The 21,104-nt window shown below is 40.0% G+C and overlaps 1 protein-coding gene across 1 annotated transcript in view; it reads right to left on the reverse strand.

The window, feature by feature from the left end:
- gas8 (growth arrest-specific 8) overlaps positions 1-21,104 on the reverse strand; it is a 41,761-nt gene that overhangs the window by 6,635 nt on the left and 14,022 nt on the right. The window contains exons 5-9 of the mRNA XM_043706769.1: positions 20,565-20,770; positions 18,672-18,839; positions 13,237-13,323; positions 9,935-10,144; positions 2,804-2,869 (exon numbers count right to left, since the gene is read on the reverse strand). Coding sequence (XP_043562704.1) covers positions 2,804-2,869; positions 9,935-10,144; positions 13,237-13,323; positions 18,672-18,839; positions 20,565-20,770 — 737 coding nt within the window. The remainder of the gene's footprint in view (positions 1-2,803; positions 2,870-9,934; positions 10,145-13,236; positions 13,324-18,671; positions 18,840-20,564; positions 20,771-21,104) is intronic.

Here is a 21,104-nt window from a genome sequence, read left to right on the forward strand (position 1 = left end):
AGAATGCCCCCGGTTCCCTCCTCCAAATCGTTAATATATAATGCGAACAGCTGTGGCCCCAGCACCGAACCCTGCGGGGCACCGCTCGTCACCGGCTGCCATTCTGAAAAAGGACCTTTTATCCCAACTCTCTGCCTTCTTTTAGACAGCCAATCCTCAATCCATCCCAGCAGCTCACCTCAGACACCATGGGCCCTCACCTTGCTCAGCAGCCTCCCGTGTGGCACCTTATCAAAGGCCTTTTGAAAGTCTAGATAGACCACATCCACTGGGTTTCCCTGGTCTAACCTACTTGTTACCTCTTCAAAAAATTCCAATAGGTTTGTCAGGCATGACCTCCCTTTACTAAATCCATGTTGATTTGCACATCATTGGACTATGGGAGGAAAACGGAGCAGCTGGAAGAAATCTAAGCAGACACGGCGAGAATGTACAAACTCCACACGGAGAGTCACCAAAGTCTCTGGCGCTGTGAGGCAGCAGTGCTAACCATTGAGTCACTGTGCTCAAGAAAGACACTGACAAAAATAAAGCTATGTGCGAAGCAGTAATAAAAACATTAGATATTCACGTCAATCTACAGAAACAGATTTTGTTCAGTGGACTTAGAAGCATACCCAGAGGAAAGGGAAAAGCATTGATACTTCTGGCAATGGTCTGTACAGACATGCAGAGGACAACTAAAAGGATAAACTAATCAGGCAACAAATTATTGGATGAAGTTTTATCTGATCCCCTGCAATTAGTGCAATATTTAACATTAACAAAGGCAATTTAACTGAGCAGACTAGCTGAAGTCAGGAAGCAAAATGAATCTGATTTGGGAAAGGGACAGAGTCACTTTATGGGATACAAAAGCAGAGATGACACAAAGAGCATTTATAAACTGCCCTTACCAACTGAAAACAATCTGGTAGAAAAAAACAGCTACAAAAATTGCTGTACCAAAGAGCACAAAAGTATCTTTTTTCAAAAAGGGTCGCTTTCAGATTTGCATCACAGCAACAAGCTTGTATGGAATGAGTAAAAAAAGTCTTCAACAAGTGGCAAGATCCATGAAACAGAAAATATTGATGATATTGTGACACCTTTCCTTTAAGAGATCTTTTAGGACAGCAGTTTATAATCCTGATACTGACTATGATTGGAAAATATAAACATTCTGTACAGTCACACATAAAACTAAATGAGCCAGGTGGTATAGAACTCAAGGATCCACAGTACTAGCTCACACAATTGAAAATGAAACACTGCAACAGAATAGACATGGACTACTTTCTCCATAATCGAAGCAGTCATTAACACAGTCAAACAGAGCACCGATGATATGTTTATCAAGAGATCCAAGTGATAAATCAATTGCTGAGCCAGAGTCATCAGGCAATTCTCCTTCTGTCCAGCAATGTCCAACACAGGACTTGTGAAATAACTTCACCAAAGCTGTTATCCCATCACCAAGTCACCCTTTATTTACAATATGCATAGCACAGTCAGTTCTGACACAACATGATAGTTCTGTTCTCATGCAATCTCACATTATAAGAAGATCATGCAATAGCTATGCCATGTAAACTCATGGGGCCGGAATAGTTTAATAGCCATTAAGGTAAGGAGAGTTTGTGTTCTCCAAATAAGGTCTAAATTCTTCAAATGCATTAAAGCCAATTCGCAATGAAGTAACACGTTATAGCAGAACTGATTGTAGTTAGACATTGGTCTGGCTTTCTCAGAGTGAACAGAACCTTTGACACTCATGTTTCTATCGGTCAGCCAGAACTCCCTCATTGAGCCAGGTTAACAGTCCCATTGTATGGCCGGCTGACCTCATTACAATCATTGCAATTTTAATTCCCAACCTCCTCCAAAGGAGTTAAGAACATGCTCAGATATACTAGCCAAGGTACCACATTAGGCAACCCTGTAGAAAAAATTAGTCAGAGGGGAGATAGTGACGGGGTTAAGCCGAACTGTGTGATATGCTAATAAGACTATTTGCATCACAGGAAATGATTCAGTGTCACATGGTTTTGCAGCCTAATGACAAGATGATGTTTTCTTTACTTTATGAGGCTAAATGTTCTTTAGTAACACAAGAAGAATATTATAGTTTCCAGGAATTCAAGTAAATTGAATAATTTCCAAAATGCTTGGACAATTTCTGCATCATCAAAAGAAACCGCTAAAAGGGTAAAGGAAATTGTCCTCTATTGGAGAGCCCAGGGTTTGTTTTTATTATAACAGGTAGAAAAGGCTAAAAATATACTGTACTTAGTAGAGATTTTTAAGACCAAGTAGAATGGCTTCCAATGATTGGAAGGTTGATACCCAGAGTACAAAAATGTAAGATGCTTAGCAGATATTCAATATGAGAGGAAAAGTTTTTTTTTTAGATTAGATTACTTACAGTGTGGAAACAGGCCCTTCGGCCCAACAAGTCCACACCGACCCGCCAAAGCGCAACCCACCCATACCCCTACATTTACCCCTTACCTAACACTACGGGCAATTTAGCATGGCCAATTCACCTGACCTGCACATCTTTGGACTGTGGGAGGAAACCGGAGCAAACCCACGCAGACACGGGGAGAACGTGCAAACTCCACACAGTCAGTCGCCTGAGTCGGGAATTGAACCCGGGTCTCTAGCGCTGTGAGGCAGCAGTGCTAACCACTGTGCCACCGTGCTGCCCATGATGTTATGTAATACAATGAGTGAAACCTATTAATTCAAGACAGAAAATGCAAATCAGTTAGAATATTAACTTAATGCAGTAGTAGAAGTCAATTACACATTTCACTCATACCTTACAAACCCGAGCCAGTTCATACTGCAAGTCCTTTATAACATTGTTCTTGGAGTCCAGGACATCCTGAAAAATAACCAAACAAGTAAGACTACTGCGATATTCTACATATTGTAATCAGAGTTTTACATAATTTATGTTTATATTTCAAAATTTTAGAAGCAACTTCTTTCAATGGACTACTTTCTAAACGGTGAGAAAATTCGTAAAGCCAAAGTACAGAGGGATCTGGGAGGACTCTCTACAGGTCAACATGCAGGCTGACTCCGTGATTAAGAAAGCGAATGCAATGTTGTCATTTTTCTCAAGAGGGTTGGAATATAAAAGCACTGTTGTGCTACTGAGACTTTATAAAGCTCTGGTTAGGCCCCATTTGGAGTACTGTGTCCAGTTTTGGTCCCCACACCTCAGGGAGGACATACTGGCACTGGAGCGTGTCCAGCGGAGATTCACACGGATGATCCCTGGAATGGTAGGTCTAACATATGAGGAACGGCTGAGGATCCTGGGATTGTATTCATTGGAGTTTAGAAGATTAAGGGGAGATCTAATAGAAATTTACAAGATAATACATAGCTTGGAGAGGGTGGACGCTAGGAAATTGTTTCTGTTAGGCGAGGAGACTAGGACCCGTGGACACAGCCTTAGAATTAGAGCGGGTAAATTCAGAACAGAAATACGGAGACATTTCTTTAGCCAGAGAGTGGTAGGCCTGTGGAATTCATTGCCACAGAGTGCAGTGGAGGCTGGGACGCTAAATGTCTTCAAGGCAGAAATGATAAATTCTTGATGTCACAAGGAATTAAGGGCTACGGGGAGAATGCGGGTAAGTGGAGTTGAAATGCGCATCAGCCATGATTGAATGGCGGAGTGGACTCGATGGGCTGAATGGCCTTACTTCCGCTCCTATGTCTTATGGTCTTAATTCATTCTTGAGATGCAAGTAAAACCAGCATTAATTCTCCAACAATTATTGCCCTTAAGTTGAGCAACTTTCTATTGTTCATATGTAGCTAGATCTATTGTTTTTTCTCTCTAGTGGGTTTGACACAACTATGCAATATCATTTCAGATGGCAACCATATCGCAATGCATCTGCAGTAAACGTAAGCTGGTTCAGGAAAGGATTGCAGATTTCCTTCACACGACATGAGTAAACCAGTTGGGTTTTTAGGGCAACCTGGTAGTTTCATGGTCACCATTACTGAGGCTGGAATTTTATTCTGGTTTTTATAATTAAATTTAAATTTTTTTTTTTCCCAGTGCGAGCAGCAGCGAAGGTAAGACCGTTTGGTTTTAAAAGTACTTACCGGTAGCGGGCAGAGGTGTTTTGTTTTCTCTTTCACTCTCTCTTCACAGAAAGAGCGGGAGCACCAGGGGGAAGTGACGACGACCAGAGGGGCAGCCGAGACACGGAAGCAGTTAGTGTAAGCTTACCTGGGTAGGTTTTTTCCCCCTTTAAAAGCACGAAGGAGAGGAACCCGAGGCACTACACGGGTAGTGCCTCCCACCCGCCCTCCTCCTCTAACCTAATAATAACACCTGTTGTGGTAAGTAGGTAAGTGCTGAATTTTGCTTGTTGTATTCTTTAGACCCAGTTTTTTTTAAAATAAAAGTTAGCTTTAGAGGGATGGCAGTGAAGGCAGTACAATGTTTCAGTTGGCAGTAAGACTGACTAATGTAATCATTGATTCTGAGAGGGCTAGAATATAAGAGCAGGAATGTACTGCTGAGACAGGTTTTGCTCTGGTCAGATTGCATTTGGAATACTGTGAGCAATTTTGAGCCCCATTTTGAGGTCCAGAGGAGGTTCCCAAGAGTGATCCCAGGAATGATGGGCTTCTCATATGAGGAACATTTGAGTTTTTTGGACTTGATGGAGTTTTGAAAGATGTTAGGGGATCTCATTGAAACTGAGGCCTGGAGAGAGTGGATGTGGAAAAGATGCTTCCGCTAGGAGGAGAGACTAGGACCCTAGGGCACAGCCCCAGAATGAAGGGACAACCTTTTAGAACTGAGATGAGGAGGGATTTCCTCAGCCAGTGTATGGGGATTGTTGCAGAAGGCTGTGGAGGCTAAGTCATTGAGTTATCTAAGACAGAGATAGATTAATAAGGAGATCAATGATTATGGGGAAAAGGCAGGAGAATTGTGATGAGAACATATCAGCCATGATCAAATGGTGGTGAAGACTTGATGGTCTCAATGGTCTAATTCTGCTCCTATATCTTATGGTTTTATGGCATTGACATCCTCTGACATATTGCAAGGAAACTAGCATACTTGTGAATAAAGGCTTCCTGTGAATCTACACTTTCCAGATATTTCTACTACTGGAGATCTTCTTGTCTCATATCTGGCTCTGCTGTTGACTAATTATTAGAAATACATTACCATGTTAAGACATACAGTCCATTATCACTGTATCATGCAAATATCAGGACATATTACAGATAAGTGCAGCTACTGCATTTTTGGCAACGTACTTGTTCCACTGCAATTTCTACATTTAAATGGTTAGCCTGCTAAAGAAGCACTTTCATTAACTAGATTAAGCAAATGTTATTGATAATTCATAATTTGTCTGGTGTTCCATGTTGTGCAACCATCCATTGACTTTAACAAGGTATGGACTCATTCGCAGATTACTTATGAAGCTGAGAACTCTGTCAGCCTGCATGTCTAGATTGAGATGGACAGGAAGAGTATTAATGAGCTCTGTAGTCTGCAGGTGACTTGAAATCGAGAAGTTGATTTAAGCGCCACCACCAAGTGTTAATCAAACAATACTTAGTGCCCTTTCTCATGCTGCCTGTGTAGCCTCCACCATCTTGGATAGGGTCTTAAGACTGGGTTCGCAGCTACTTCCTATTCAGGAACAAGGTTTGTCATTGCATACAAATCAGTACCCTGTGATAAAACTAGCTGCAGTTTTGATGTGGAAATAGCATGCACTATCAATGATCCACCTGGTCCGCATGATTTAACCAGTAGATCTTAAAGGCACTGTTGAATGCTGCTCAAAAACAATTACATTTTGAATTCTTATTTTTGTATGGCCAGGAAGAGCAAGAGTATGTTTTTAGGGCTAATGAGGTAAGCAGGTCTTTGAGCCCCTCCTGTTGAGGCCACTTGTATAAAGCTGCTCAATTTACAACCGCTCCAACCAATGATCTGCTTTGTTTGGTCAATAATTCCCTGTGCTCTGCTCCATTGGTGTTTTTTGCAGTTGCTCAAGACAGTTTTTCACTCAAGTGGATTAAAGGCATTGATTACTTTTCAAAATGTTCCTTCATATTTGATTGAAGTCTTTCAACATGTACTACTAATTCTGCTTAAGACTTATACAGAGCATTGATTCAGTTCAGATGTGGTCAGAAAAATTTGTGAAACCACGCTGCTTCAATGTTGCCAGAATTGATGGTGATCGTGGGAGAAAGTGAGGACTGCAGATGCTGGAGAGTCAGAGTTGAAAAGTGTGGTGCTTAAAGAGCTTATGCCTGAAATGTCGACTCTCCAGCTCCTCAGATGCTGTCTGACCAGCTGTGCTTTTCCAGCACTACACTCTTGAATCTGATCTCCAATATCTGCAGTCTTTACTTTCTCCCTGTGCTTTCCAAGCGCCACACTTTTCGACTCGATGGTGGTAGTGAATGCTCCTCTTGACAGACAACTTTGAGGTAGATCAAAAAGCTTGCTAACAGCTAAATTGTAAGCTAATTGAATCATTGCATCAATATAGTGCAGAATGAGGCCATTTGGCCTGTTGAGTCTGCACCAACTCTCCGAAGAGCATTCCACACCAAGACTCCCACCCCATTCCTGTAACCACACATTTCCCTTGGCTAAACCACCTCACCTGCACATCACTGGTCACCACGGACAATTTAAAATGACCAATCCATATAACCTGCACAACTTTGGATGATGGGAGGAAATCCGAGCACGCGGCAGAAACCCACACAGACATGGTTGAGAAAGTGCAAACTCCACACAGACAGTCAAACAAGACTAGAATCAAACCTGGGTCCCTGACACTGTGAGGCAGCAGTCTAACCACTGAACTACTGTCCCACCAAAAAAAAATTCCATTCACTTTTACTGAAAAGTGGGGACAACGCACCTTGCCTAGATTATAAGGCAGCAGTCCTGTTTCTGCCCAGTTTTGGGCTGGGAACCTTTTACGTGTGAAGCAAACATGATAACCACTACACTACAGAAGCACAGTGTAAACGGTAAGGCCCACTTCAGGATCGTGTATGGCTAGATTTCTGGGTTCTAGGACTGAGCATATTTGAATATTTGGCTTATAAGTCTTAAATCTTCTTCTATTCTTCACAATTTGCCAATTATAGAAGCATCTTATTTAGTGATTCTATTGTTACCAATGTTCCTGAATCATGCTTCTTCATTCACTGTAGCTAATAAAAATTCCTGTCAATAGGTATGACGTTTAAAAAAAAACTTATCAAAGTTTGGTGTGTTGGGATTGTATGTCACAATGTATAACTTAATTTGAGGTGCAATTAATAGATGGAAATGTAAAATAAAACGGTAAAGGATTTAGTTCCAAAATAAATTTTAATCATAGGCAGTTAACCAAAGTTCAGTTAATGTTGTGGTTGGTCAGGTTTGGGCTTAAAAGCAAACAATTTAAGCTGTAAGCAGCTACTCATTAAATGAAAGTTAAAGTCCAACTTGGCCATGAAGTTTCCTTCCAGATAATTGGCCAGAATGTTAAATATGGTATAGAATTAGGTTAATCAGGAGGAAGAGATTAGATTATGAGAGGAAGCTAACTGGAAATGTAAATGCAAGAGTCTGTACAGGTATTTAAAAAGGAAAGGAACAAGTAAAGTGCGTATTAGTCCTCCAAGACAATGAAAATGGGGAGTTAATAGTGGATATTAAGGAAACGGCAGGCAAAATGAACAACTACTTTGTTTCTACCTTTACTATAGGGAATACAAAATACATACTAGTAGAGCTATAAATCAGGAGGTGGAAGGGAAAGAGAAAACTGTTAAAATTACGATCATGAGCAAAGTGATACTGAGTAAATTGATGAAGGCTCACAAGTCTTCAGATGCAGATAGACTTCATCATAGGATCTTAAAAGAAGTGGCTATTGATATAGTAGATGCATTGGTTCTAAGTTTCAAACATTTCCTAGATTCAGGAAAGGTTCCATCCATCTAGAAAGTAGGATATACACTCCCACTGTTCAAGAACCGAGGGAAACAGAAAACAAGAAATTACGGGTCAGTTAGCTTGACATTTGTTATAAAATTGATCACTGATGAAATTATAGCAGTGATTGGGAAGAGTCAGCATGGTTTTGTCAAAAGGAAACCACATTTAGCCAATTTATTGGAGTGCTTTGAAGGAATAACATGCATTGTAGATAAACGGCCATCTGAACTCATACGTAACTTGGACTCCCAAAAGGGATTTAACAAGATGCTTTATTAAAGGTTATTGTGAGAAATAAAATCTCATGGTGTAGGATTGGCTTCCAAATTGGTCTTTGTTTGACTGCCAAGATGACAAGAGTGGAGTCCAGCAAGGATCTTTACAATTTACATCACTGACTTAGATAAATGGATTAGGTGACACAATAGGTTGGAATGTATTTTCCCTTTTCCCGCGTATGGAGTCGGGTATTACAAGGGGGCATAGCTTTAAATTAAGGGGGGGTAGATATAGGACTGAAGTTAGGGGTAGGTTCTTCACTCAGCGAGTCGTAAGTTCATGGAATGCCCTGCCAGTAGCAGCAGTGGACTCTCCCTCTTTATGGGCATTTAAGCGGGCATTGGATAGGTATATGGAGGATAGTGGGTTAGTATAGGTGGGCTCGGATCGGCGCAACATCGAGGGCCAAAGGGCCTGTACTGCGCTGTATTCTTCTATGTTCTATGTTCTAAATCCCTCTCATAATTGTGGTCAGATTTGAACTCATGTCAGTAGAACATTCATCAAAGTCTCTGGATTACAAGTCCAGTACCATTACCTCTATGTTACCATCCCCAAAGCAGTTTCACTTCACCTTTCAAGAAAGATCATCCATATAGTTCAGACAGTTAAAGTTTCTTAGTTCAACATACATCTTGTCCAATAAGCGAAAATTGCATATATGTTTCCTGTGCCCTCAGGACATACAACAAAAAGTATACTTTGCACACTCCAGAAAGAGGAATCAACATGGGTAGAGTTGGATGAAAGACATCACAGAGTGTTTGCAAAAGAGCTATATTGAATGTATGAGAATGGAGCAAGATGGATGTTTGTGACATGCCATGACAGCAAATATTCTGAAAGCAATACATTCCAACCAGTTGTATCAGATGTTGAGCAGCCTTAAAGCGCTATGACAGTTTGCTCAAAGAACACTCCAAGAGATTTTAAGATTTTATTTGCATGTTCGGGAAGACTAAAAGTGGCTCTCTTTCATATATAACACACCCATTTGATACCAGTGCTCACTTTCCCCCCTCAAACTGATCTATAATCCTGCTTTATAGAAGGGAAATGTGACCTTCTAACTCCTCAGATCTATGTTGACATGGTGCATATTTGGTTCTTAAAACATACCAACAGTATTTATGAGATCAGAACCTGAATTTGGTTTGACCTCATTGGCAAAATTGGCAGGCATTACAGCTGGTCTGTATACTTCATGTTTGTTTGGGGGAAAATCAAATTGTTCAGCCATGGATAGATGCCAACTTTCATTAACCATGTCACCAATATTCCAGTCAATCTGAATAATGTTTGAGGATTAAAATGATAAATCTCACCTTTTTTTTAGAAACTTTGTACACCAATATGATGTGATTGTATTTGCTGTCATCTCTCAAATTATTTTGTTTAACCTCTTGCATGTGAATATGTATAAATTTGAAAAGTTTGTATTTATAGCTCCTTAAAGAATGAAGCATGGAATCCAAACAGTGCCAGAAAAGGCCATTTCGCCCACTTAGTCTGGACCAGTGCCCCGAAGACAATACCGCCCAATCATCCTCATAACCTCACACTGAAGTTTCCCAACTGGAGCCCACCGTTCAAACTATAAATAGTCAATGCACTATGACAAGGAGAGAGAAACAGAAAGACAAAGCTTTCTGACAATACCTCCAGTTTGTGACTGATCATACTGAGTGCAGTGGGGTCAAGGTTGGAAGCAGCGAGGACCTCATTCAGTTGTGCTTCTTTCTTCTCTAGGCATTCAGACAGGACAGTAAGTTTCTGCTCAAGGATTATATTTTTCAAGCCAGTTTTCTGTTGAACCTCCTGAATGGCTTTGTCAAATTTGTTATACAGGTCATCCCGTTCTTCTTGAACCTCAATAAAAAGAATATCTAAGTTATTAGATATGTGTAAAGTTAGGCAAAAACAAATAAACCAAGTTAATTATATTACGACTCATTCACATGTTGATGGATATTGGAAGGCATTATTTGAAATTATGATGATGAAACCTTGCTTTTCTCACCATTCTGAATATAGATTGTTATTTGTAAAAGTATCATAGTGAATGTTACACATGTACCAAATCACCTGTTATCTATATATTTTGTAAAGTTCATATGATTTCATATGGTTTATAGATGGCTGTGTGAATGGTCATAGTTTCAGAAGAGCTAAATAATTGTTTTTATATTATAAAACTGGTAGTCATCTTTTTCCAATTTCGTTTTTAGTCTCTTGAAATTATTATTGAACATACTTCATCTGTCTTAATTCCATGCTTGTTATTAAAATTTATCATCTGCAATCATCTTGCTGTCTATTTCACTCAGTTTATTTTGATTTCCCATTACCATCATTGTGAAAATGCTTCTTGTGGCTTTGCTTTAGGAACTTAGGTACAGGATGTTTGTGGATCATGCTGGGAAGGTAAAGACTGCATCTTTTTAATTTTTCTTTTTCTTTGCAAACTAAACTTAAAAAGGACTAGGGAAGGAATTGCTGCACTAATTAAAAACATATTACAGGAACTTAATGGGAATTGTGTTTAGATGCTTTTTTTCAAAAAGTAAGTGAGGTGAGATAAGATGGCACAGCACTGGATGGCAGGGCCATTACTGATTTGGCGCATTCTGTAAATATTATAATTCCAGCCAGTGGAGATTTTTCCTGCAATTCCTGCTGACTACAATTTTATTACAGCTCAAAACTATGCTTGATCAAGTGTTGTCTTGACATCAAGGGCAGTCGTTCATTCCTCACCTCTGAGATGGAGCTCTTTTGTCCACAATTGGCCTAAAACTGTAACGAAGTATCGGACTGTTGTCTTGGTAAAACCCAAACTGAGAATTAGTGAATGAGTTATTGATGATTAAGTGTCGCTTGGTAGTAACAAAAATGACACTTCCAACACTTTGCCAATGATTCTGAGGATAATATGGTGGTAATTGATTGGATTGGACTTAGCCGTTTTTCATGCAAGAGACATACCTGAGATAATTTTTACTTTGTTAGGTAGCTGCATATTTTTGCAGCATTGGAACAGCCTGGCTGGAAATGCAGCTAGTTTTTTGTTCCTGTTATGGCAGAAGCCTGTGCCATATCCAGTGCATACCAGCCATTTCTAGATATCATGTGACGTGAATTCATTTGGCTGAAGTAGGGCCTCTGTTGTGATTGGGTTTTCCATGGATGTCTGGATGGATTACTCATATGGCATTTCTGTTCCTAAAATGGGTGCAAACACTTCAGCTTGGACTTCTGCACTCATGCAGTGCCCCACCATTATTGAGCATGGACATGTTCATTGATCCACCTCCTCCCATTAGTTGTTTAATTGTCCATCATCATCTAGGGCTGAAAATTGCAAGACTAGAGTTACAACTTGATCCATTGGATTGGTGAATACTAACTCTGACATTACATTGGTTCTTCCTGTTTCATATTTCTAATTTGAAGTGTTTTGGTCAAAAAACTTGATGTAATGGTAGAGTAAGAGATATGCAAGGCCATAATTTTAGAGATTATAGTTAATTCTATTGTCGCTAAACATTTACAGCCTCATGGATCTCCAATTTTAACTGGATCTGCTCTTAATCTACTCCATGTTACTTTATATGATGAAAGGTATCCTCAGTATAAAAGTGGGATTTCATCTCCACAAAAATGCAGTGAATATCATTCTCACCATTATCGTCATGAACAGTGGGATTTGGGACCGGTAGATTGGAGAGGATGAGGCCAAGTAGGTTTCTCCTTTATGTTGATTCTCTCTCCATCTTCTATAAGCCCAGTTTAATGTTATGTCATCCAGGACTCAGCCAACTCTGTCAATTATAATGCAACTGGACCAATCTTTGCAATCAACATTTAAGTGTGCCAGCCAGACTACACTAACTCATCAGCTGAGGGAAGTTAGTAAGCAATAATCGGTAGGAACCCACCTTGTCCAAATTTTATCTGATGCCATAAATTGCTTGGAATCTGGAGTCAATGTTAAGGGCTCCAAGGAAAACTCCCTTCTGACATTAGGCTATTGTGGGAAGGGACGCAATTTTCAGAAAATTTCTAATGACAGGCTGTTGCTTACTGGTGTGTGGGACAGCTCTTCCAATTTTGATATGTTCCCAGATATACATCAGGAAAACTTTATACTTTCAGTTGGGCTGGACATGCCTTTGACTTGTTGTGGTCAAATCCAATATCAAGGACAATATTGAATCAATATTATTCTTATTAGAGCAGTGTCAATAGATTGATACAAATGAATGACTTGCTAGTCTAGAGGGCAGTTAAGAGACAGTCAATCACATCGCTCTGTGTATGGAAACCCATGTGGATGAGGCAAGGACAAGACTACAGATTGATTTCCCTAAAAAGGATATTAAAGAATTAGATGACAATTCTGTAGTCACATGGTCACCATTATTGAAATTAACTTGCTAACACTTTTTCTTAAATACATTGGATTTAAATTCCTTAACTGCCAGATCTTCTGGACGCTAGATTGCAAATCCTTGTAAACTTGTAACATAATGATGTCATCATTTTTCTTATGGTATGTTCCATGATTAAAATTATTTCTCAGTGTTATTATTAATAATCTTTCTAACTTTAAGATGCAATGTGTTTCTGCAAGTCTCCGAAATTTGCCTATCTAGAATAATTTCCCTAAAGGCTACGAATTCTGGAAAAAAAACTGATCATTCAAGGCTGAGATGAATTGACTTATTTTGTTAGGTAAGCATGTCATGGAGTATTGAGTTAAAGCAGTTAATGTGAGTTGAGGTACAGATCATCCAAACTAGAGCAAAGAGCAAGCTACTTCTGTTCCTGTGGTCTGATTTTAGTTCACAACTTGTCTCACAAACACAGTGATTCCAACTTCCCACCATAGCATTAGAAGCAGGGTGACTCCTGCATATTTGAGAAGCTGCAATTTAGTGAATATTGTTACTGTAACCTACCTTGCAAAAACGCTGTTCTAATACTTCGTGCTCCCACCTGAACTGCTTCATTTCTTTGTCCATAAGGTTAAGCTTTGCTCTAGCTCTCTGTGAAAAGAAAGATCATGCTGTATGTCACCATAATGGCTTTCACACTGACTGTTGAATTATTTTCAGAAGGCCTGTTGCCATTAACACAAACAATGGGCCATCCAAGCCACAAACCTTTTATTATCTAGGTACTCCTCATACCTTCATGATTAACTGGCAGAATTATACAATGTATCTGTTTTTCCACAACAAGATGGGGCTGTGTTGCTTCATGAAGGCCATCAGACCTGAATCTACCAAACCAACCATAACCTTATAGTTCTAGTAGTCAAGTACTTAAAAGGAAAGTGGCTAGCCTGGCACAAATACAAGTAGTAGCGTGATTGAACATTCTCCATTTGTCTGTCTGCAGCAACACCAACACTAAAGACTTGGCATCATACTTGACTTATAGTTAATTTGAATGGTAGCGTAAAATTAATTTCATCTAGCATTGATGATAAAGTTGGAATAGTTCTGCTGTACCATAGGCCTGTTCTCTCATTACAGAGAGACATCTGTTGGAAGTTTAACCTGAGGATCACACGCCTTAGGCGAGGGAGCAATTGAGAAAGACAGCCCTTCATGATAACATCAGATAGTGTGGGAATTGAACCCACACTGTTGGCATCACTCTGCATTTCGAATCAGCCACCCAGCCAAGTGAGCTAACCATACAATGATTACAAAGATTTCACAGAATCTCCAAATCCCATAATATCCAGTACCAACGAGGAACAAATCGACAAATATATAAGAACACCATTGCCTCCAAGTAGTCTACCACCCTGACTTGGTTCACATGCTCAGAATACACTGAATGGAGGAAAGGAGTGGTGTGTATGAGAGTGGAAAATCCCTAAGTTGTCTGGAAAAATTTAATCATATGGGAGGCAGGTAGGTGGGCCAGGGAAAGCATGACAAGGCCTTTTGCCAAGGCAGCCATTTGGCCACTAGATGAAGTGATTGGTTTTCAGGGAAATTTTTGAAGGATGAAAGAAATGATACAGTAGGGAAAAAAGTTCCAAGGCTTTAGCATATGTGGCTGATGGCAAGTTAAGAGCAAAGGCAGTCAAGAGGCTCAGGACACAAGAGTTGAAGGATTGTTATTTTTCAAGAGGTTAAAGAGATAAAGAGGGGCTGCAAGTCATGGAGGAATTTGCAAACAAGGTTTAAAATTTTGAAGTTAGTGGGTTGAGAACCAAATTAGCTCCGCAAGCATAATGGCAGTGGGCAAGGCGTGGTCAGTCTGTAGTGAGTAGAATTTTGAATGATTTCAAGATGGCGGAATATGGAAGACGGGAAACCAATGAGGAAAGCATTAGACCAGTTAAACATGGTGATAACATGAATGATGGTATTAATAGATGAGCCGTAACAATTAATGGGAATTGAAGGTCTTTGTGCTGTTGAGGATAAAAGATTTGAGATAAAGCTCAACAAGAGAAGTTGAAAAAGACTTGCATTTACACAATGCCTTTTATGGCTGAAGGATGTCCCCAAGCACTTTATAGCTAATGAAGTATAGTCAATGTTGTAATACAGGAATTCACCAGCTAACTTATGCACAGCAACCTGCTCAGACACTAATAATGACCAAGTAATCTGTTTTTGTAATGTTGACTGGGGTATAAATATTGGTCATGACATTGGAAATTACCCCTGCTTTTCTTCAAAATAATGCCATGGAATCTTTTTGTTCACCCAAGTAAGCAGATCGAATGGCAGTTTAACATCTCAACTGAAGGCCAGCACCTTCAAGAATAAACAGAAGGTCACCTTCACTTTTGGGCCTAAATACTGAGTGGAGCTTGAATCCACTATTTTCTGACTCAAGTGAGAATGCTATCAACTGACAAACAGCAAATATCTGCTCCAGTTTCCTCCCACAATCCAAAGATGTGCAGGTCAGGTGAATTGGCAATACTAAATTGCCCATAGTGTTAGGTGCATTAGGTAGTGTTAGGTAGGGTAGGGGAATGGGTCTGTGTGGGTTACTCTTCGGAGGGTCGGTGTGGACTTGTTGGGCCAAAGGGCCTGTTTCCATAGTGTAGGTAATCTAATCTGTTAAAAAAAATTAAAGCAAAAAACTGAAAATCCATGAAATCTGAAAAAAAATTAAAATTCTGAAGAAACTTATCAGGTTGTGTAGTTTCGTTCAGTTCAAAACTGACACACCAGATGAAGTGGAGATGAAGCAGAATGCATGTGTAATGTATAGGGAAACTATGGCTTGACTTCAGATAATGCTGCTCAGGGATAGCATGCAGATGTGACATTGTGGAAATCAAGAACAAACACAGGAAAAAAGAGCAAGCCTGGGATGGAGGTCATGACTAAATAGATAAGAATGAAACCCAGTAAGATCAGTTGCACAACTGAGGGTGGACATCAGAGGAAGATGGTGTATTCAATCATGTTGAAACTTGCAGATGGATTGAGAAGAATAAGGAACAATAGTGAACCAGGCTCACAGTCACAGATTGTCATTTATGGATAATTGGGAATCATTTCAGTGCTGTGGCAGGAAAGAACTCTGATTTGAGTGGTTTAAAGATGGAGTTGTAGCAACATTGAAGACCAAAATGATAGGCATCAATACATTTAAGGACTGCATGGATTAAAGGGATGTTGGAGTTATATAGTTGTTTGGAGAATGGGGTTCTAGGAAATTGGGAATTAACAGAAGATCTGAGAATAGGACGGACAGTTCCCGAGAAAGGCAAATATTTAGAATTCAGTTAGTAAGTGATCAGGGAGAGACATTAAGTAGTCATCAATTTAGGTGGAACAAAAAATGAGATTGATGGACAAGATTGATTGGTTACAGTCCAACAGGCTATTTGAAGCACTAGCTTTCAGAGCTGCTCCTTCATCAGGTGGTTGTGGAGAATAAGATTGTAAGACACAGAATTTATTGTAAAGGTTTATTGTGTGATGTAACTGGATTGTTTGTTAAGTCTCTCATCTTTTAGAATGACCATGTTGGTTTCAGTTCTTTCATATGTAAATCACAAAAGTTACATTCTCAAGTGAACTTTAACAATTGGTGTCAAGTCCACCCAGATAATGTATTGAAGGTGTTAGCTTCCCTGTATGAGGCTGTCTGTGCCACAATGGTCAGACTGATTCTAATCTAAAGATTGGATTTACAGATTCTTACTTGGATTCATGCAGTTTTTGAGCAAAGTAAAATGTAATTCTGCAAGTACAAATTCACCCCACAAACTTATAAGTGTATGTATGCATGTGGTTGTGTGTGTGGTGGGGGGAAAGAGAGGTGGTCTGTGAGAGAGTGTGTCCAGTACTTCCCAGGAGCCGAAAAGTTACACCACGTTCTTCGCAGCCTGCAACATATTATCAATGAGGATGAGCACCGCGCCAAGACCTTCCCCACACTTCCACTTCTCACCTTTAAACAACCACCAAACCTCAAACAGATCATTGCTCGTAGCAAACTGTCCGGCTTTCAGGGCGATATCATACAACCTTGTCACGATAGACGCTGCAAGATGTGTCAGAATGTTAGCACGGATACCACCATTATGCGTGGGGACATCTCCCATCCTGTATGTGGCAGGTACTCATACAACTCAGCCAACGTTGTCTATCCCAAACGCTGCAGACAAGGATGCCCTAAGGCATGGTACATTGGCGAGACCAAGCAGAGGCTACGGCAATGGATGAATGGACACCACACAACAATCAACAGACAAGAGTGTTCCCCTCCCGGTTGGAGAACACTTCTGTGGGACATTCGACCTTGGACTTTCAGTGACTCTCCTCCAAGGCGGACTTCGGGAAGGTGGCTGAGCAGAGGCTGATAGCCAAGTTCGATACCCATGGGGTGGCCTCAACCGGAACCTTGGGTTCATTTCACACTACAGGTGACCCCATTGCACTATATACACACACAGACAGACAGACACACACACACAGACAGACACACACACACACACTCACGCAGACCCTCTCTCACATGCTCACACATACACTCCCACACACACTCTCTCACAGACATATACCCCTTTGCACTCACACTCACACATATACACATACTTTCTCACAGACACATATAACCACACACACACACATAAGTTTGTGGAGTGAATTTGTACTTGCAGAATTATATTTTACTTTGCTCAAAAACTGCATGAATCTACGTTGGAGTCTGTAAATCCAATTTTTAGATTAGAATCAGTCTGATTTTTGTGGCACAGACAGCCTCATACAGGGAAGCTAACACCTTCAGTACATTATCTGGGCGGACAAGGCACCAATTATTAAAGTTCACTTGAGAATGTAACTTTTAAAAAAGTTTTGTGATTAACATATGAAAGAACTGAAACCAACATGGTCATTCTAAAAGATGAGAGACTTAACAAACAACCCAGGTCTTTTTCAATATATAATTTCAGTTACATCACACTGTAAACTTGTGCTACAAATTCTGTGTCTTACAATCTTATTCTCCACAACCACCTGATGAAGTAGCAGCACTCCGAAAGCTAGTGCTTCTAACTAAACCTGCTGGACTATAACTTGGCACTGTGTAATTTTTAACTTTGTACACCCCAGTCCAACACTGGCGTCTCCAAATCAAGATTGATTGGAAATAGTAAAACTACAGACATGGCTTTATGGCTGAACCAGGATGATACTTGAGGAGTAACTTTGTTTACTGGCAAAGGGGAGGGAAGGATGTGGCAGAAGTAAGTGAACAAATAAAGTAAATCTTAGTAGCAAAAACATTCATAATTTCCTCACTTCTTATTGGAGATGTATTACAATTTCTTCATTGTTGTTCGGTCAAAATTCCTTTGCAGGAATATCTTTGTAATACAGATAGCAATGTTTCAAGGTGATAGTCCACAATGTCTTCTTAGACTAACAGACAGTGTGCAATAAATGTCAACTTTGCTGACACTACCATCACTACCATGTTTTGGCAGACATGAACATTCTGAATTGAGAGTGTATTGCTGGAAAAGCACAGCAGGTCAGGCAGCATCCAAGGAGCAGGAAAACTGACATTTCGGGCCAGAGCTCTGGCCTGAGACGTCGATTTTCCTGCTCCTCGGATGCTGCTTGACCTGCTGTGCTTTTCCAGCAATACACTCAACTCTGATCTACATCTTTTGCAGATCACACTGTCTGCCATGAATATTCTGCAAACATTTTACAAAATATTCTCCAGCTTAGCAATGCAGTTAAATAAATTTATATTACTGTGAGCATCTCTACAAAATGCAAGTTACTATGAATCATTAAATATTACTGATTGTATAACCAAAAAGTAGGGGAACCAATAACAGTCACATAAACGCAAGCTGTTATACACATCAACTTGCAACTACGATACTTACAGAAAGAAAACCTTTATCTTGTTCATAGTTGGCCAATAGTTTATTAAGTCTTGTCACCTCATCCTTTGCCTTGTGCAGTGGCTCTGTCAGTCGCTTATTTTGAAACTGAACCTCCCACATTTCCTTTTCTAATCGTTCTTCTTTTAACTTCATTTCCTCCATTTGTTCCTAAGGAATTAGAGCAAACAATGATGATCGTGGCTTACCATTACAAACTATGTTTACAAAATCAGGAGTAAATATAGAGTAAATCATCCACAAGAAATAAAATCTTTAATATGTACATAAAGATGTTTGTTAATATCTATTATGTGACAAAGTAACAATGTACTAAACCTTTGTTCAGTAAATGACATCACTTGAGCATTTTACTTAATACTAACACAAAGATCACAAAAACGTTTGCAGAAGCAACATCTTCAGATATGAAGCTATCAGCCAATTCACCTCCCTTAAAGAACAGTCACAATGTTTCCAGTGCAGTAACACACAGATCACTAACTGATTAATTACATGATCTTTGATAGCTGATCTTACAGACTGCACATGTTCCTTTGCCACATTCACATCAACTGCCATGCTATTGCACGGCTTTCACTTCCAGAATCCATGCAGCAAGAGAAAAGTGCATGATATTAAAAGGCTTTGCCAGCTTATTGTTTCATATGTCAGTCTGCCCGATGGACTACCATTGCAGAGTAAAGTAAGTTTTGTGGTGGCAATGAAATCAAATGAATAAGGTATACTCTAGGAACTGATTTGTGAAGCCAGTATACTACAGTAGTAGAAATATAAGAGATTATTCAGACCATCATTTCAGGCAGCCTCTCTACAAGAGCAGCTTATCTACTCCCGCTCCTCTGCTGACCTGAGTTTATTTTTTTCAGCTGCTTATCTAATAGAACCATGTAGGATGAAGAAATATTATGGGGAATGTTTCTGCATCCCATATGCAAGGTCCAAGCAATGCAAACTGAGCAGAGGCCCCAAAACCAACTCATGACCACAGAAGTGACCTTTGCAAAAAGTGCCTCAACAACTTGAAAGCAACCAGTACTATTTTGGGTGCTCCAGAAAAACTAATTTAGACGCCTATTTGCAGAGTGACCAGTGGTAGAGTGACATCACAAGTTAACTACAACTAACTCATTTCAGTTTTGACCTCCAAGATGATATCAGAGTTCACAGCACAGTGTGTGGGCTCCTGCCCCAAGCAGATTGTCCACTTTCACATTACTTTCTTCCTTAACAGCTTTTTTCGTACTTTACTTACCTTCTGTGGACAGATTGAGTCAGCGTAGGGGATAGTGAGAGAGCGCAGGGGAGAGAGTGATTGAGCCCATTGGGGAGGAGACCAAACCAGCATGGGGATAGCGAGACAATGAGCCTAGCGTGGCTGCAATAGAAGTCCCTTGGCATCTGCGGCAAGGATAGCAGGCAGCCGAAGGTCTCCTGGCACCTGCAGCAGCATTGGGCAAGGGGAGATCACACCCTTGTGGGGAGTGTGAGCCCAGCATGGCTAGATATTTAAGAAAGACTGCAATGTTGAATTTTAACTTTATTTTTCTATTTTGTACCTAGGCACCTTTGTACCGAATGTGGCACCAATTATGAGCAGCTTTATACTCAGAAATGACATTCTACTTACTGGGCAAGAATCTCCACATCTATTTCTCATAGATGCTGAGAACCATCAAGATGAAGAAACAGCAATTTGATTTAAAATGAAATATCAGAGATAATAGGACAGTGTGCAAATCCACCATGGTTGAATGTCTCCTTATAAAAACTTTGTTATTATTCTTTCAACAAAGTATAAAACACCCGTGATTTTACTTGCACCCATGTACAAACATCTAGAATGTAATTATCTAATAACGTGGAACATCTAACCTTCAATGAGTTAATTAGCGCAAGGTTGTTAAGAGTAATATCATTGTAGTAATTTTTGATATCACTGAATGCTTTTTCATGGTTTTTCATCAAGGCATTGATCTGACCATTCTTTCTTTCTTCAATTTCATGAATTTCTGTTTTTCTTTTCAATTCCATCTCATCACGCAGCACATCCATCTTCTTTTGATACTTGGCTTCGATATCTGGGAGTGGTGAAGGTCCAATTAGAAGATTTTCTTACAGAAAGTGATGAAATCAATCACAAATACATTGCATTATCCAGAGCAAAAGGAAATAATGCCTAGTTAGAGCCATAGAGATGCACAACACAGAAACAGACCCTTCGGTCCAATCCGTCCATGCCAACCAAACATCCCAACCCAATTTAGTCCCACCTGCCAGCACCCGGCCCATATCCCTCCAAATCCTTCCTATTCATATACCCATCCAAATGCCTCTTAAATGTTGCAATTGTACCAGCCTCCACCACATCCTCTGGCAGCTCATTCCATACATGTACCACCCTCTGTGTGAAAA

Source organism: Chiloscyllium plagiosum, chromosome 17 (genome assembly GCF_004010195.1).
Source record: "Chiloscyllium plagiosum isolate BGI_BamShark_2017 chromosome 17, ASM401019v2, whole genome shotgun sequence".
Taxonomy (NCBI): Eukaryota; Metazoa; Chordata; class Chondrichthyes; order Orectolobiformes; family Hemiscylliidae; genus Chiloscyllium; species Chiloscyllium plagiosum.